This window comes from Poeciliopsis prolifica, unplaced genomic scaffold, assembly GCF_027474105.1.
Source record: "Poeciliopsis prolifica strain line A6 unplaced genomic scaffold, Auburn_PproV2 SCAFFOLD039, whole genome shotgun sequence".
NCBI classification, from domain to species: domain Eukaryota; kingdom Metazoa; phylum Chordata; class Actinopteri; order Cyprinodontiformes; family Poeciliidae; genus Poeciliopsis; species Poeciliopsis prolifica.
In genome coordinates, this window is record NW_026562414.1 from 272,276 (window position 1) to 286,068 (window position 13,793).

Here is a 13,793-nt window from a genome sequence, read left to right on the forward strand (position 1 = left end):
CACAACTGTCTTTCAGATTTACAGACAATAATCTCAAAAAGATAAATATCCAGCAACAGTTATGTTGTGTTGTCAGTTATGTTGTCAAACATGCCTTTTTTAATGTGAGCTATAGTAGGAGAAGACAACACTGGGTGCCTCTCCTGTCAGCTAACAAGTAGAAACTGAGGCTAAGAAATAGACACAGGCTGTTGTCTGGTCTGACAAGTCTTGATTTCAGCTGCAGCATTCAGATGACATGACATTACAGTGGTGTATTGGAAAAAGTTGCCTTTTAGCCACTTAATACGAACTTAATACTTTTTAAGTTCAAAAGCCTACTAGAGTAATAATGCTGACCATGTCCAACCCTGTATGACTGTTTCATGGCTGTTTCCAGTAGGATAATGCATCGTCTCACAAATCTTGAATTCTTGAACATGACAATAAGATCCCCGTGCTCCAGTGATCTCCACAGTCACTAGATCTCAATCAAACAGAGCACTTTTGGGATGTACAGAAACAGAAGAGTTGCATAATGGATGTGCAGCTAACAGATCTACGGCAACTGTGCGATGCTGTCATGCCAATGAGGGCCGGAATCTCTTAAGAGTTCCATAAACCTTGTTGAATCTATGAAACAAAGCATGAAAGTAATTCTCAAAGGAAAATAATGGTCCAAATTTGTATCAGCAAGTGGACTTAATGAAATGGCTGGTAAGTGAAAATTATGAGTAATGAAACCTGACACTTCAGAATAGCTGAGTTTACAATTCTGTGGTTTTGAAAGAGCTAAGGTGATGTGTATTTATTGTTAATTGATTTAGTCATTTATTCACTAAAGCTGTCTGAGTTTCTAAGTTTGTTTTACAGTTATTCATAGCACACAAGGAATACAAATAAAAACAATAGGACTGAAGTGTCATCTCATTTTGAAGACATGCTGTGTTTACAAATGAGGTTTTTAGAAAAGATGAGCTCAAGTTTCAGAGAAGGGGCAACAACAGACACCTGTGCCTTTAGCAGAAATACGCATGCACATTGCCTATGAGAATGTTGACTCACATGGTCCATGAGCTCCCGCACCATGCCGTTCCACTGGCCTGTACCCTCGTCCAATGAACCATACTTCCCATCTTCCACTAATCGCACCTCGTAGCGAAACCCGAGGATACCGGAGAGTTCCCTCAACAAGTCAATACAGTACCCCTCAAAGCGGTCATTCCCATATAGAGGCTTGTCCGATTTCTTGAACATCACATACGGCTCCTCCTGTCAAGAAAACACATGCTGGTGTAGAAATCAGAGGGGCTTTTTCAGCCGACATATTTCTTTACTGTAAGTGTGCAGTGCTTGTGTGTTTTCTCCCGTCTACCAGAATGGTGGATACACGCAGGGATTTGTTTGCCAGGGAGTCAGTGATGTTGGATGTCTTGCTTTTGTGAGTCTCTGTCATATTTAGACCGCTGGGAGGATCCCACGTTCCAATCTGTACAAACAGTTTAGTGTCAAGTTCACATCACCTTTTGTGCCTTCAAAGCAGTAAGAGCAAAATATTGTTTGTAGCTAAAACATTAGAAATCACTCAGCATCAACAGCAGCAATTAAGGACACACCTTTTCCAGCCCTTCCTCCTTCAGGCTGATGACGTCTAGATCAAAATCTGTTCTGAGCCCATTGGTCTTGTTGAATAGAACACGTCCCGTCAAACCATCCCAGTGAGCCTGGAAGCAGAAATATACTGATGTCTCACAGCTTTACAATAGCCTTTCTCAAGAAAAAAAATCATTCTTTCTTCTAAACTTAACATTTTTCTCTACTAATTTCTAATTCCAGCTGGTTCTCCCTTCATCATAACAAGAAACAAAGCAGCAAGAACAGAGACAGGTTTGACAGGTAAGAGTTCATTATGCATGTGGTTCATTGGGCTTGAAGTTTAACATCAAAGCTGTTTGGAGGAACAGACGGGCGTTGAGAGCGACGGGAGAAGCAGGATGAGGTGAGGATGCGGGGGGTGGGAGGTTGTTGTGGTGGTAGAAGCACTGGCTGCACAACAATGGCTCATTGTGAAAATTACCTGCAATGATACCATTCGCAGAATGAAAGAGCTTTGTAGAACAAAGCAAATGGCTGACCCTGACCAGAGTTAAGGAGACAGCAATGCTTTGATAAAAACACAGGAGGAGATAAGCACACAGAAAATGCAGGGGCAAAGAGAATGAAACATCCCTAAAATAATTGTTATTGTGAGTAAAGCACTGTTTTCTTTGGATTCCATTTTCAAAAAGATTGCAGAGAATGTGAAGGTTGGGAATTGTTGGAGATGTTTATGTCCATTTGATTATGATGATCACCACAAGGGACAACAAGACAAAATGCTTTTGATAGAAAACAACCCTGAAATTGTTAAGTGAAGAATAACAAAGCACAAAGCAAAAGCATGCAACAAAGGGTGAGCTCCAAAGTCCAGCCCATCTGAAAGTGATGGCCGTTTTTACCTCTTTGATAAGGTTTATGAAACGACCTCCAAAGCGCCACGGCTTGTGGCGATTACACTGCAGAGAGCTGACGGTGATTTGCTGCGACTGCTGCACTGCCACCGCCACCACATGCACTGCGTCGTACATCAGAGCTGCGTCCGTCTGCAAACAAGAAGGTAACATTATCAGACATTTTTACAAGACCTGTTGACACCTCCATCTGAATGACCTTCCTTCTCCTCGTTCCATCACTCGCGGAAGGAACATAAGAAACTATTTAAAGTCTTCTGTGTCTCTCTTCACTTGCAGGGAACTTAAATCAGGATTATCACCAGCAGTAAATGCCCTGAACAAATGGCACTGTGTCTTAGCCTGTTAGTAAAAATATCCGACCAGTGTCTGAGGCAATCAGAAACCCCTGCTAGACAGAGTCTTTCAGTGGAAGGCGGGCCTGTCAGTGTAAAGACTAATGGGGGCTGATGGGTGTGCCTATTTTCCACAGAAACCCGCCACCAGTGGAGACAAGACCATTTTTGACAGGCTCACTCTGCATGCAGGTACATAAATGAAAAATAAAATGCCTGGGATGCACACTGGATTACATAACGCAATTACATGATTACATTTCTTGCAATAGAGCAACACAAAATAATACATAGCTGAAGAAAAAGAATACATGTTTTTACAAATAAAACCATGTAAGCTGCATTGTGCATTGATTCCAGCCATCCTGAATCTTCTCTTTGAAGGACTATTTTCAGCTGCACATCTTTCAGTAATAGCTCTGTCCTGGAGGATTGCTCTGTGTTTAAACTCAATGTTCCCATTGTATTCTCCATACCAGGATGCAGCCACTAATAAGTTTCACAGTGGGGATCATGTGCTTGGACTGACTGTTCTGTTGATGTCCACCACATATTATGACTAACATATAGATCAAAAAGTTTACCTCCGGTTTCATCTGACTAGAGAACCCTTTTTCTCATGTCTGCTGTACCCACCTCATGGCTTATGGCAAACTTTCTTAAAATCCTTTTTACGCCTGTCTTTCAGCAATAGCTTTCGTCTCATCACTTATTCATAAAAGTCTGATTTGTAGTTTCCTATCAATAGATTCTCCCATCTGAACAGTGAATCTTTACAGCTCTTCCACAAACCTCTGAGTCTGTAAGAGAACATCTGTATTTATACTGAAAGTAATTTAGCGTGACTGAATCCAGATGCACCACACAGTTTTCAACTTTTTTATTTGTAACACATTTGAACATCTACTGTTCCTGTTTTGCTTCACAATCATGTACCATTTTGTTCTAAATCCCACTAAAGTGCATGACGCTTGCAATTGCAACTTGACTTGTCCACCAGAGCTTCTACATAACTCTGGAAATAAGTCATAAAACCTGTAAATTCTCTAGCCTACTCTGACATGCTGGGATTTCTCTTAACTGCTTCAGCAGGCACATACACACGAGTTCCCTGCATGCGATCTGTCCACTCAGTTTGAGACACTCCGCATTTACTCTAGTCAGGTCAGTTCAGGTCCTTTTCACATGGCCCCACGCAGGCTGAAATACACTGCACAGATCATATTTGACAATTCCTTGATGACTAACTTGCAAGGTGATATGAAAAATTCCTCCAAGGACTACAACTATTCAGTATTTGTCTTTCCTGTCAGAGATGGTGAGCAGGGTTGCAGCTCATCTCATGTTGGTTCCCTGTGGGATCTATTTTTACATGGAGCAGAAAAGGGATATATGAAGGCTTCCAGCAGGGCAAAATTATACTCTATACAGCTTTTTCAAGCCTTAATAATGGTTACAGGGTAATTACAGAAATCACTCTTGCACAGAACAGCTTGAGACAATGATAATTTGATTACATTCGAGCATAGAAAAAAAAAAAGAAGATGGATTTTTTCCTCCCTTCTGCTTTTAGAGGTGGTAGCTGCTGATGTAAAGGGCAGCAAATAATGGTAGAAATCTCTGGACTGCTCAATCCACCACTGCTTTGGAGAGGAAGAGAAGGGCTAGGGGAAATGTCTGCTTCCTTCTTGTGTCAGTGAGCAGTGTGTCAATGTGGTGATCATGACAAAAGTTGATTATGAAAACAGTCTGTGATTTCAATGCTCTATTTATTGGATAAAGGGGAGCTTAACACGCAGTCTCCAAATAATATTTTCTCAACTAATAGGGAAGTTTGTTATGGAGTTATCTTTCAATTACCGAGTTATTTAAAGTCAAGTTGGTGGATTAAATTATATCCGTGTGTGGATGTGTGTGTGCGCGTGTGTGTATGTCCCAGAGCTAAATGTCTGTAAAGATAAAGACAGTAATATTCACATGCTATTAGAAAAGTACATGTTTCCCCGTCAGTCTATTTATTTTACAAATTTAATGAATATAATTAATTCTTTTGCCTGTCTCTTTTGCTTTTGTTAGCCACAATCTTGATTTTCTCCTTTCAGCAATAGTTTAATTTCGCTTTCGACTGCCGTCAACTGTATGCCCTGAATTTTCAGTTAATCAACCTGGCTCTAAATTTATTCAGGAGGAAGAAAAAAAAGTACTTCTGGGAATAAATATCTGACAGCTTGTTTGACAGAAAAACAGATACAGTCTGAAAGTTCAGCCTGGAAGTTTATATTTAGTTTACTTTTGATTCTGAAATATGCCTGAGTCTGAAATCCAGCTGGATGGCTTTAAGCGCAGCCTTGATATGTGACAGCAGGCTGACAATTCATTTTATGAAAGCTTAAAAGACCAACTTTAACTTCTGCGCTGCTTTTTTTCCTTCTCTATGAAGTTCTTTACTCTACTGTCTAAATGAGTCCTCATATAAAAAACAGGAAAATAAATGACTTTGATTTTCGTCGTCTCTGTGATAAAAATAAAATCACTTTTGGTGTTCCTATCATAATACTCTTTTTTATTTTATTTTTCGCTTACTTAGATGAGACATTTGCTGAAATTTAATGCTGTTTTTTTATTCTACAAAAATAGCAGAAAAACTAATTATGGGGCAAGGAAGTGATACAAATCACTGAATCATAACAGTGAAACCACTATGGTATAGGGTGAATAGTACTGATGTTGTTCAGGTGCTGTTTGCTCAGTATGTATACTGTACAGTACACATACAGTCATGTGAAAAAATGAAAAGACATCCTATGAAAAAAATTTGTGTTTTTTAAACCTACTCAAACACGTACATGCATCAATCATAGCATTTTAAAATAATATTAAAAAGAAAGGTTTAAATAAAGACAAGTATTTTAAGTTGACATGATGGAAACTTTATCCAACATTACTAAAGTATATTTGCATAATTGCTTTTATTAAATACCAGACATTCAGTCTGATGTGCTCTTTGACTGTTGAAGAGCAACTTTACCTCAACAGCCTAAAAGAAGTCTAAATGTCAAAATAATCACCTAAGTCTGAAAGAAAACATGTGCCAACATATTTTATTTAGGCATAATTTATTTCCACTAACGTTCCTGGTTCACTCATGATTCCATGATAAAGGTTCACAAAACAGAACCTGACAGCCACATTGGAAAATTGAGGTCTGTTTTCTCATCAATCTTCTTTGCAATGGGATTTATTTGCTGTAATGTTAATTGATGCTAACAAAATAATAAGACAGTGTAGATCTCGCTCGATTGTGAAGGTTTGAATAAAATAACACGCTAAAGCAAAATACATTGCATGATTCTGGGTTATTTTGGTACAAACAATTAAAAGTCCAAATTGAATTTCTGGAATTCTGACATTTCACATGTGTGGCAGCCATGCTGGATACTGAACTGTACAGTAAGTGTCTCCAGGATTTCCAACATCCTGTGTCAAAATTTTGACTTCAGTCGCCATTCTATTTGTATTTTTCTGACTTGGAATCTGGTGATTTCAGTTTCACAGAACACATCAAACACACCTTTGGAGAATATTGGATGTTTCAAAATGCAATAATACATGACGCGAGAGCTTGCCGTACCCTTTGCTGGCCGTACCCTTTGCTTGCTCCCAGCTGCTTCTGCCTGAAACTTTTGTGCACTGATGATTAAAAACAAGCTTCTGAGTGTTCAGCCTTCTGCAGGTTGTCACTGTGGACAGCTTTGGATGGCATCTTCATCTACTCATTTTCTCCTCTCCTAGATGGGGGGTGTAGCTAATTTATTCATTATCTGACAGCATGTACCCCCGGGTGACATCAGTACAAATGCATATATCACTACAATCCAAATGTATTATCATCTTGGCTTTACTGAATATTTTTAAAGGCAGCATGTTTTCTTGACAGTAGCAGTCTGGTCCCAAAAATCTATTTGGCAGACTGCCAAAAGGATTGATCCCAATCTGTGAGACGAAGTGCAATATGCATGATGCATAAATACCCCTACTGCATCCTGTGGAGCTCACGTCTAGTGTCTCTGCTTAAAAAGTCAGGGGTGGTATGAAATAAAGAATGTGAACAGATCTACATTATGTTTAAAGAAAATTTAGTGGTGATACTAATTAATGTAACACATTTTCTAATATGATAAAAACGTGCTTAACATTTCTGAATATATTGTATAGAGGAGCATTGTTAGTCATTTGAGGTTGCAAACACTTTTTGTACAAAATGAAAAGAACAAAAAAACAGCACACCAAGAAAGCCAACAGCTTAAAAAAAAGAAAAAAAAAAAAAAAAAAGAGAGAAAAGCTTCACATTTCCCAGTAAAATTTATTGGCTGCGTGGAGATGAAGATCATCACAAGTAATCCCTCTCATAATGACACTCAATGCACTGTTTGAAAAGATGGCATGAAATGAATCTAGGCATACCCACAAAAAAAAAAAAAAAAAAAAAGAATTTGAGGAACTTCCGTTAGGAACTTTGCGAGGAGTCATATGTTTAAAAGCACTCTGGAAATGGCTCATAAAGTGCAACCACAACAGTTTGTTAGCAGCAGTGTAAAAATGTTTTATCTGCACACTGTAGAAGACAGAGCTTTGTTTACGGTCACATAAAAATTGATCAGATGCATCCTTTTATTTGCAGATGGGATATTGGCTGTGCCACAGTATAAATACAGATCTGAAAGCAACTGTGTTTGCCAAAATAATCCACCGATTCCACCATGGGCCTCTTTGTTTGACCAATTTAATTCAGTCTTTTATTTTCTTCTACTCATTCTGGCTTCTCTCTTCCTAGAAATTGTTCTACGCCCCCCCATGTTTTAACATCACATGGCTGTGATACATCAAATTTGAGCATTGGTTTTCAATTATTTTTAAGGCAGGGATCTTTTTTCCCCACTTTGGAGCCGAACAATCGCTTGCAAATCCCTATTTGCTGGAAACAAAAAGAGGCTGGCATCAAGTGGAAGTGAAGATCAAGGGAGAAAAAAAGATGAAATGATGGCTCACCGCTTTGGCAGATTGCATTCAATTTAAAAACAATTCAAGAGCTATCTTGATATTTATTACAGAGCCAAGCAAAGATCCTCTGGGGCATTTTAAGTGCTTTAAGTGGAATCAATTTTGCACCTTCGGGACACTCAGAAAAGAGAAAAGGCCTCAAAGAAGATACCCAGAACCTTCGCATCCTCGTCTCCTGTCTCTCCCCACCTTTCGACATCCTCCTCGAGTCCCTGCCATCTGGATTTGCAAAATGTCTCTTGGCTCAGTAAATATACCAGTCCTGAAGTCATTTCCTTCCTGTAACAACTCACTTTCCCTCTTTCCCCTTATTCCTTTGTTCTTCTTTGCATTTTCTCCCTCTCATAAAAGCAATACGTGAGAGGCATGCAAATACTCACGTGCAAAAACCAATTAGCAAGATGTGTATGCACCGTGCAAACGCTTGAAAAAAACATGATCACTCCAAGACACAGTGACGAGCCCCCAACTTGCAAGCTTCCCATCAGCGTACCTCATTTGTTGTTATTGCTTGCCGTTTCCTCATTTAGAACAGGTGAGCCCCTCTCTACTGCAGGGAGATCTTGTATGCCAGTGTCTCTGTGTGTTTACACAGATATTTTCATTTCTGCAGCATAAGTATTCACACCACTTCTCCATCTGCGCACATTTCCATATGATAATGCAGCACCCTGAAAAGCGACATCTCCCTCTCTCCTCTTTCCTCCTTCCAGACAGCTGTCCTCTTCCAGGCTTTCCTCTACATAATAAACAAACACACTCAAATACCTGGCCCGGTGGTGGGGCCTGTACTGCTGGCACTGATGTGTAATGGAATTTCACTGTTCATACATATCATATACATATGATTAATGCTAATGTAATTAGCATGAGCCTATTATTCACCATGCATCACCGGGCTGCAGCTACAAGGCACAGGCAAGCTGCAGCAACACATGAACTGGCAAGCCGAGGCGTTTACCACAAAAAAATAAAACGCAACAAAAATCCTAGCAGCGCTGCCATCAGCAACAGAGTCACAGAGTCAGCGGGAGAGAGAGAAAGTCTTTGTTTTAGTGGAACTGAAGTCGCTCTACCCTCAGATCACATACGGACCCATGGGGTTTGATGATTTGATTGAAGAGGGAGGTAATTATTCATTTCATTCCGGAGTTTGTATGGATTTGTGCTGCTTCATCGAGCGCACAGTAAAAGTATTGCAGTGAAAAATAATGTCTTTTTTTCATGTTCAGGAGGCAAAATATTTCAGCAAACATGTAAAGGAAGCAACACACACATTTATTTTCACCCCTGGCAATGGTATGTTAAAAGCCTCAAAATGAATTCAGTTTTTATTAAAATAGCATAATCTCACACCAATTATTTTTGAAAAATCAAGTCTTTTAGTGCATTTATTCAGGGGGGAAATATGCCACACCAAGAAAGCTATATATATATATATATATATATATATATATATATATATATATATATATATATATATATATATATGTATATATGTATGTATATATATATATATATATATATATATATATATATATATATATATATATATATATATAAAAATTCCCTTCTCACCCACCGCGGGTGGTTCTTATCCTCTGAGCTCGGGTCCTCTACCAGAGGCTGGGAGCTTGAGGGTTCCTGCGCAGTATCTTGGCTGTGCCAAGGACTGCACATTTCTGGACTGAGATGTCTGATGTTGTTCCTGGGATCTGTTGTAGCCACTGCTCCAGTTTGGGGGTGACTGCCCCGAGGGCCCCGATGACCACAGGCACCACTTCCAGGCCCTCTCCAGTTCCTCCCTGAGGCCCTGGTATTTCTCCAGTTTCTCATGCTCCTTTTTCCTGATTTTGCATGGCTCTGTAATTATATATATATATATATATATATATATATATATATATATATATATATATATATATATATATATATATATATATATATATTTTTTTTTTTTTTTTTTTTTCTTCCTGTCATCTGAAGAGCTTTTATGTAGTAACGCTATTCTTAACAAAAATTTTTGGTGGTTCAAAAAATTGTGACACTAGAAAATTGGATTATTTATAGAGAATTTTTTTCCCCACTTTTTTTTTTAACTTAAATTCTAAGGACTTACCATTTTTACAGAATGGAATTATTTAATGTCCTCCTCTTACATTTATATTTATCATGAGTGCAAAAAAAGTGGCCAGACATTTTAATAGTAACATGCCAAGGTTAAAGTCTGCTCATAATGGACACCAGTGAGAAATATCTAGACTTTATCACTGCTGACCAGGAAGGCAATTGGAAGTAAAGTTAATAAATTAAAGTGAACTCAGTGAGGATGAAGATTTATTATGTTCCCAATCTCATTACCAGGAGTGACAATTTTGAAGAAATATATTCATTTGGCTAATACTGATTTGTTTGATAAAACCACAAAGACCAATATCTGCCTGTCCAAAGGCAAATCAGAAGCCAGCTGTTACGTTATTATCTGCAATAACAAGGATGAGATGAAATACAGCTTAGGGAGGTGTCTGATTGCGCTCTTATTCATTCAGCATGATGGCGATAGACGTACAGACAGAGTCATAAATAACTGCTCTAGCGTTAACTGCAGGATAAACAAAGAGTACGTAAACAGATGGTATGGCTCAGACGGCCCCCTCATTTCAACATGTATGAGTCGGACTGAGACAGACACTGAAACAGAGAATGAAGTGTTGGGATGATGGAGCGTCGTCACTGGATTCGACAAGTCGAGCCAAAGCAAAGGTGCCTCAAAATGTAATACCACAAAGAGTCACTCAGGGCGCGTGATCCAAAAAATGTTTGGCTTAAATGCTTGAGTGCCCCTTCTTTTACACAATACCTAATCAGTATTTTTTTTCTCAAATATTGTTTTAAACATTAAAAAAAATCATTATAATAAACTGATGTACAGCAAAAGATCCTGTAGGCTTCTTACATGAAGACCACCAAATATCATGCTGCAAACATTGATAATTACATTTTTTCTTCAAAACATGTTTTAGCTGACTAAAATGACAAAAAAAACTTATTTATTGCACAGTCACTCCAGTTTCCTTATAGTTTAAAAATTGCTTTATAAAATTACTCTTTTTCAGATTAGTAGATGATTACAAAAATTTATATGATATATATAATTCATTTAAATAAATACAATAATAAACTTTTGTTTTTATTCAACCCGGTGAATCAACTGGGTTCCACTGCATACAAGTGCCACCAGAAACCATTATGAAAGCAAAGGCATCTATAATTTGCAGTACAGTATGTTGCTCTTCTCCATCAGCTATATTTAAGGTTTAATTTCTTGATTTTTAATTAATCATTTAAATATTTTTATGTAATTAAACAGAACAGCTTTGTGAACATTATCAATTTTATATTTTGAAGAAAAATGATTAGAATATTTATTTCTTAATTCATCATCTTAAAGCACCATTTACTGATCTATTATTTTTTTGCCATGCTTATTATTGTCACTAATGTTTTTTTTTTAATTGTTTAAATATGTACTTCATGTGAATCTTGGCACATGCTTTTGATACAGGTAAACATATTTTCCTTCTTGTTGTACATTGTATGTAGAATAATTTACAGAATAATGTGCCACCAAACTCATGCAGTTTGTGCTGCGTTTTGCTGTGTTGGGTTTGTAATCAAATAAATACCATCCAATTTAAATGGGCCTTATATGAAAAGCCTTCATAAAAGTTTTTGCCTGACAGCATCTCAACCAATATCACACTTAGCATAAATTACAAATGCATTTAATTTCAAGTCCACCGCATTACTCAATACTGCTTTTCCCTCTATGGTTTTCTTGGAGAGCCTTCATTTTATTCAGTGAACTTACAAAAACAGTTTAGGGATAAGCTCTTGATATATTTCAGCAATTACACAGATGATACTTCCCCTGCTGGTTTTTTATTTATTTTTTTTGTCTTGCATAAACAAATAAAACTATATTTATGCTAATAGACGCCGCTATTGCCATTTCTGATAAGTACTAGATACAACAAAATAAATTTATCCACAACCTTAGAATGTATTTATCACATAATGGTGGAGGCGTATCAGTCTGAGGCAGCAAAATGAGCAAAGAAGCTGTAACATTGCTATTATATAATAAATATTATGTATGTGGAGTCATTAGCCTTGCGGAGTAATTAAAAACATAGCAAAAAATCCTGTAATAGCCATGTTGATTTTACTGCTTATAAATGAGCTATTTAGTATAAGGCTCTCATATTTCAGTTTATACTGAGCAAATAAAATCTGAAATTAACTAGTGGGGTTTTTTAAGGATGCCGTTTCTGTCGGTGAAAACACTAATGGTCATAAAATGATGCTGATATGACTCAAGTTTATCCTTTCCAAAATACCATAAACTGATTTAGAAAAAGCTATTTTTATGGTGTTTAATGTGATTTTGAAATCATCTTTGCTTGCTTTTTTTGTGTCTGAAAAGTTTGCACAGACTTGGATTGCTGCCATAAATCTGGTGCCAAAGACCTTGAATAAGAAAACTGAGTCTGCATTGACAAAGTCTAAGAAGGACAATGAAAAAAACGAAGGCTGAAAAACACTGAGAAGAGACATATGTGATTTATGGGTCATTTTATATCTGTCTTAGGTCTCCTAGTGGAAAATGGAGAACAGGCGGTGTCAGATCACTTCAGTGGAAAAAAAAAAAAAAGCCCTGGAGTGAGATTCAGCCATTTTTCTCTCTCTTCTCTCTTCCTCTCACTCTCTTCCTTCCTGACTTTTCCAACTCTGTCTATCTTTGCATCTTTGCTCAATGTGTTCTACTGGGGTTCCTCCTCCCATCAGCCTTACATCCCTTTTGTTGATTCTCTGCCTTCGCCAGCTGCTCTCCACAGTATTTCACAGAACTGTGCGCCAGCATTGCTCAAAGTGGAGGATAAATGGCAGGATTTGTCGTTCCTCCTTCACTTTTCTTTCCGTGTAGAAATGTAAACGTTTTTATAGTGCCACTTCCACATGCTGCAGCACCAGAGGAGTTCAGCAACATTTAATAAAGATTTTCACACTTCTTGGTTATAGATTCATCAGAATAGTAGATGGATTTATCTGGCAGCTTATTCATGGCTTCACTGTAGATTTAACCTCTTTTTAATGAGGGATCAAAGACCATAAAGCAGATTTTTTTTTAGCATTAAAAGGTCCAGTGGGAGAAAAAGCTCTTAGATGTACGTCCACATAGACTGACTGAGTAATACGGTACAGTCAACAAAAACTAAGTGAGCGGTGAAACCTCAATTTTGATTATAGAAATGTGCTCTAACTTTACTGAAATTACCTTTTTTTTGGAGAATAACTTCTTTGATCACTGGTTGTTCATATTTGTGTGTGTGTGTGTGTGTGTGCTGCCCTGTAGCTTTGAAAAACATAGGGGTACTCGTTGCTTTGCAGCATTAGTAATTTTTGCTATGCAAATGAGAAAGTGAAATATTAATCCTGTTATATAATTAAATTTACTGAAGTGACTCAGTGGTTCATCAGATTGTATCTGATTCGAGCAAAGAGGTGGCCAGGCTACGAGAATTAAAATTGGATAAAGATGGCTGATGGAGCTTGAGAAATCATAACAATAGCAGTGACAAAAACCAAAAACCCGCAGAGTAATAAAAGAAAAGCCAGGAAGTAGTCTCTGCATATAATTGTATGCATGTAAATGTGTCGTGTGTGCACCCATTTATCGATAATATGCGTGTGCATGGTTTCAGCATGTTCTTGCGTGCATATGTTTACAGAAGTGGAGGCAGAGGTTGTCTTTAGTTCAATTGTGGAGAGAGACCCTCGCCAGATTTGGAGGCAGCCCTTATTGGAAACCCTGCAGAGTTTCGGGAGTCGCTGCTGGCTGACCCGT

The 13,793-nt window shown here is 37.9% G+C and overlaps 1 protein-coding gene across 3 annotated transcripts in view; it reads right to left on the reverse strand.

Moving 5' to 3' along the window:
• The window catches only part of LOC129375259 (glutamate receptor ionotropic, kainate 2-like), an 82,787-nt gene that overhangs the window by 23,995 nt on the left and 44,999 nt on the right, over positions 1 to 13,793 (reverse strand). For all 3 annotated transcript variants that reach the window (XR_008607614.1, XM_055054217.1, XM_055054216.1), the window contains exons 7-10: positions 2,478 to 2,621; positions 1,596 to 1,703; positions 1,355 to 1,468; positions 1,045 to 1,251 (exon numbers count right to left, since the gene is read on the reverse strand). Coding sequence is in view for 2 of the 3 variants with exons in the window: in XM_055054217.1 (XP_054910192.1) it covers positions 1,045 to 1,251; positions 1,355 to 1,468; positions 1,596 to 1,703; positions 2,478 to 2,621 (573 nt within the window). In the remaining variant the exon portion in view is untranslated. The remainder of the gene's footprint in view (positions 1 to 1,044; positions 1,252 to 1,354; positions 1,469 to 1,595; positions 1,704 to 2,477; positions 2,622 to 13,793) is intronic.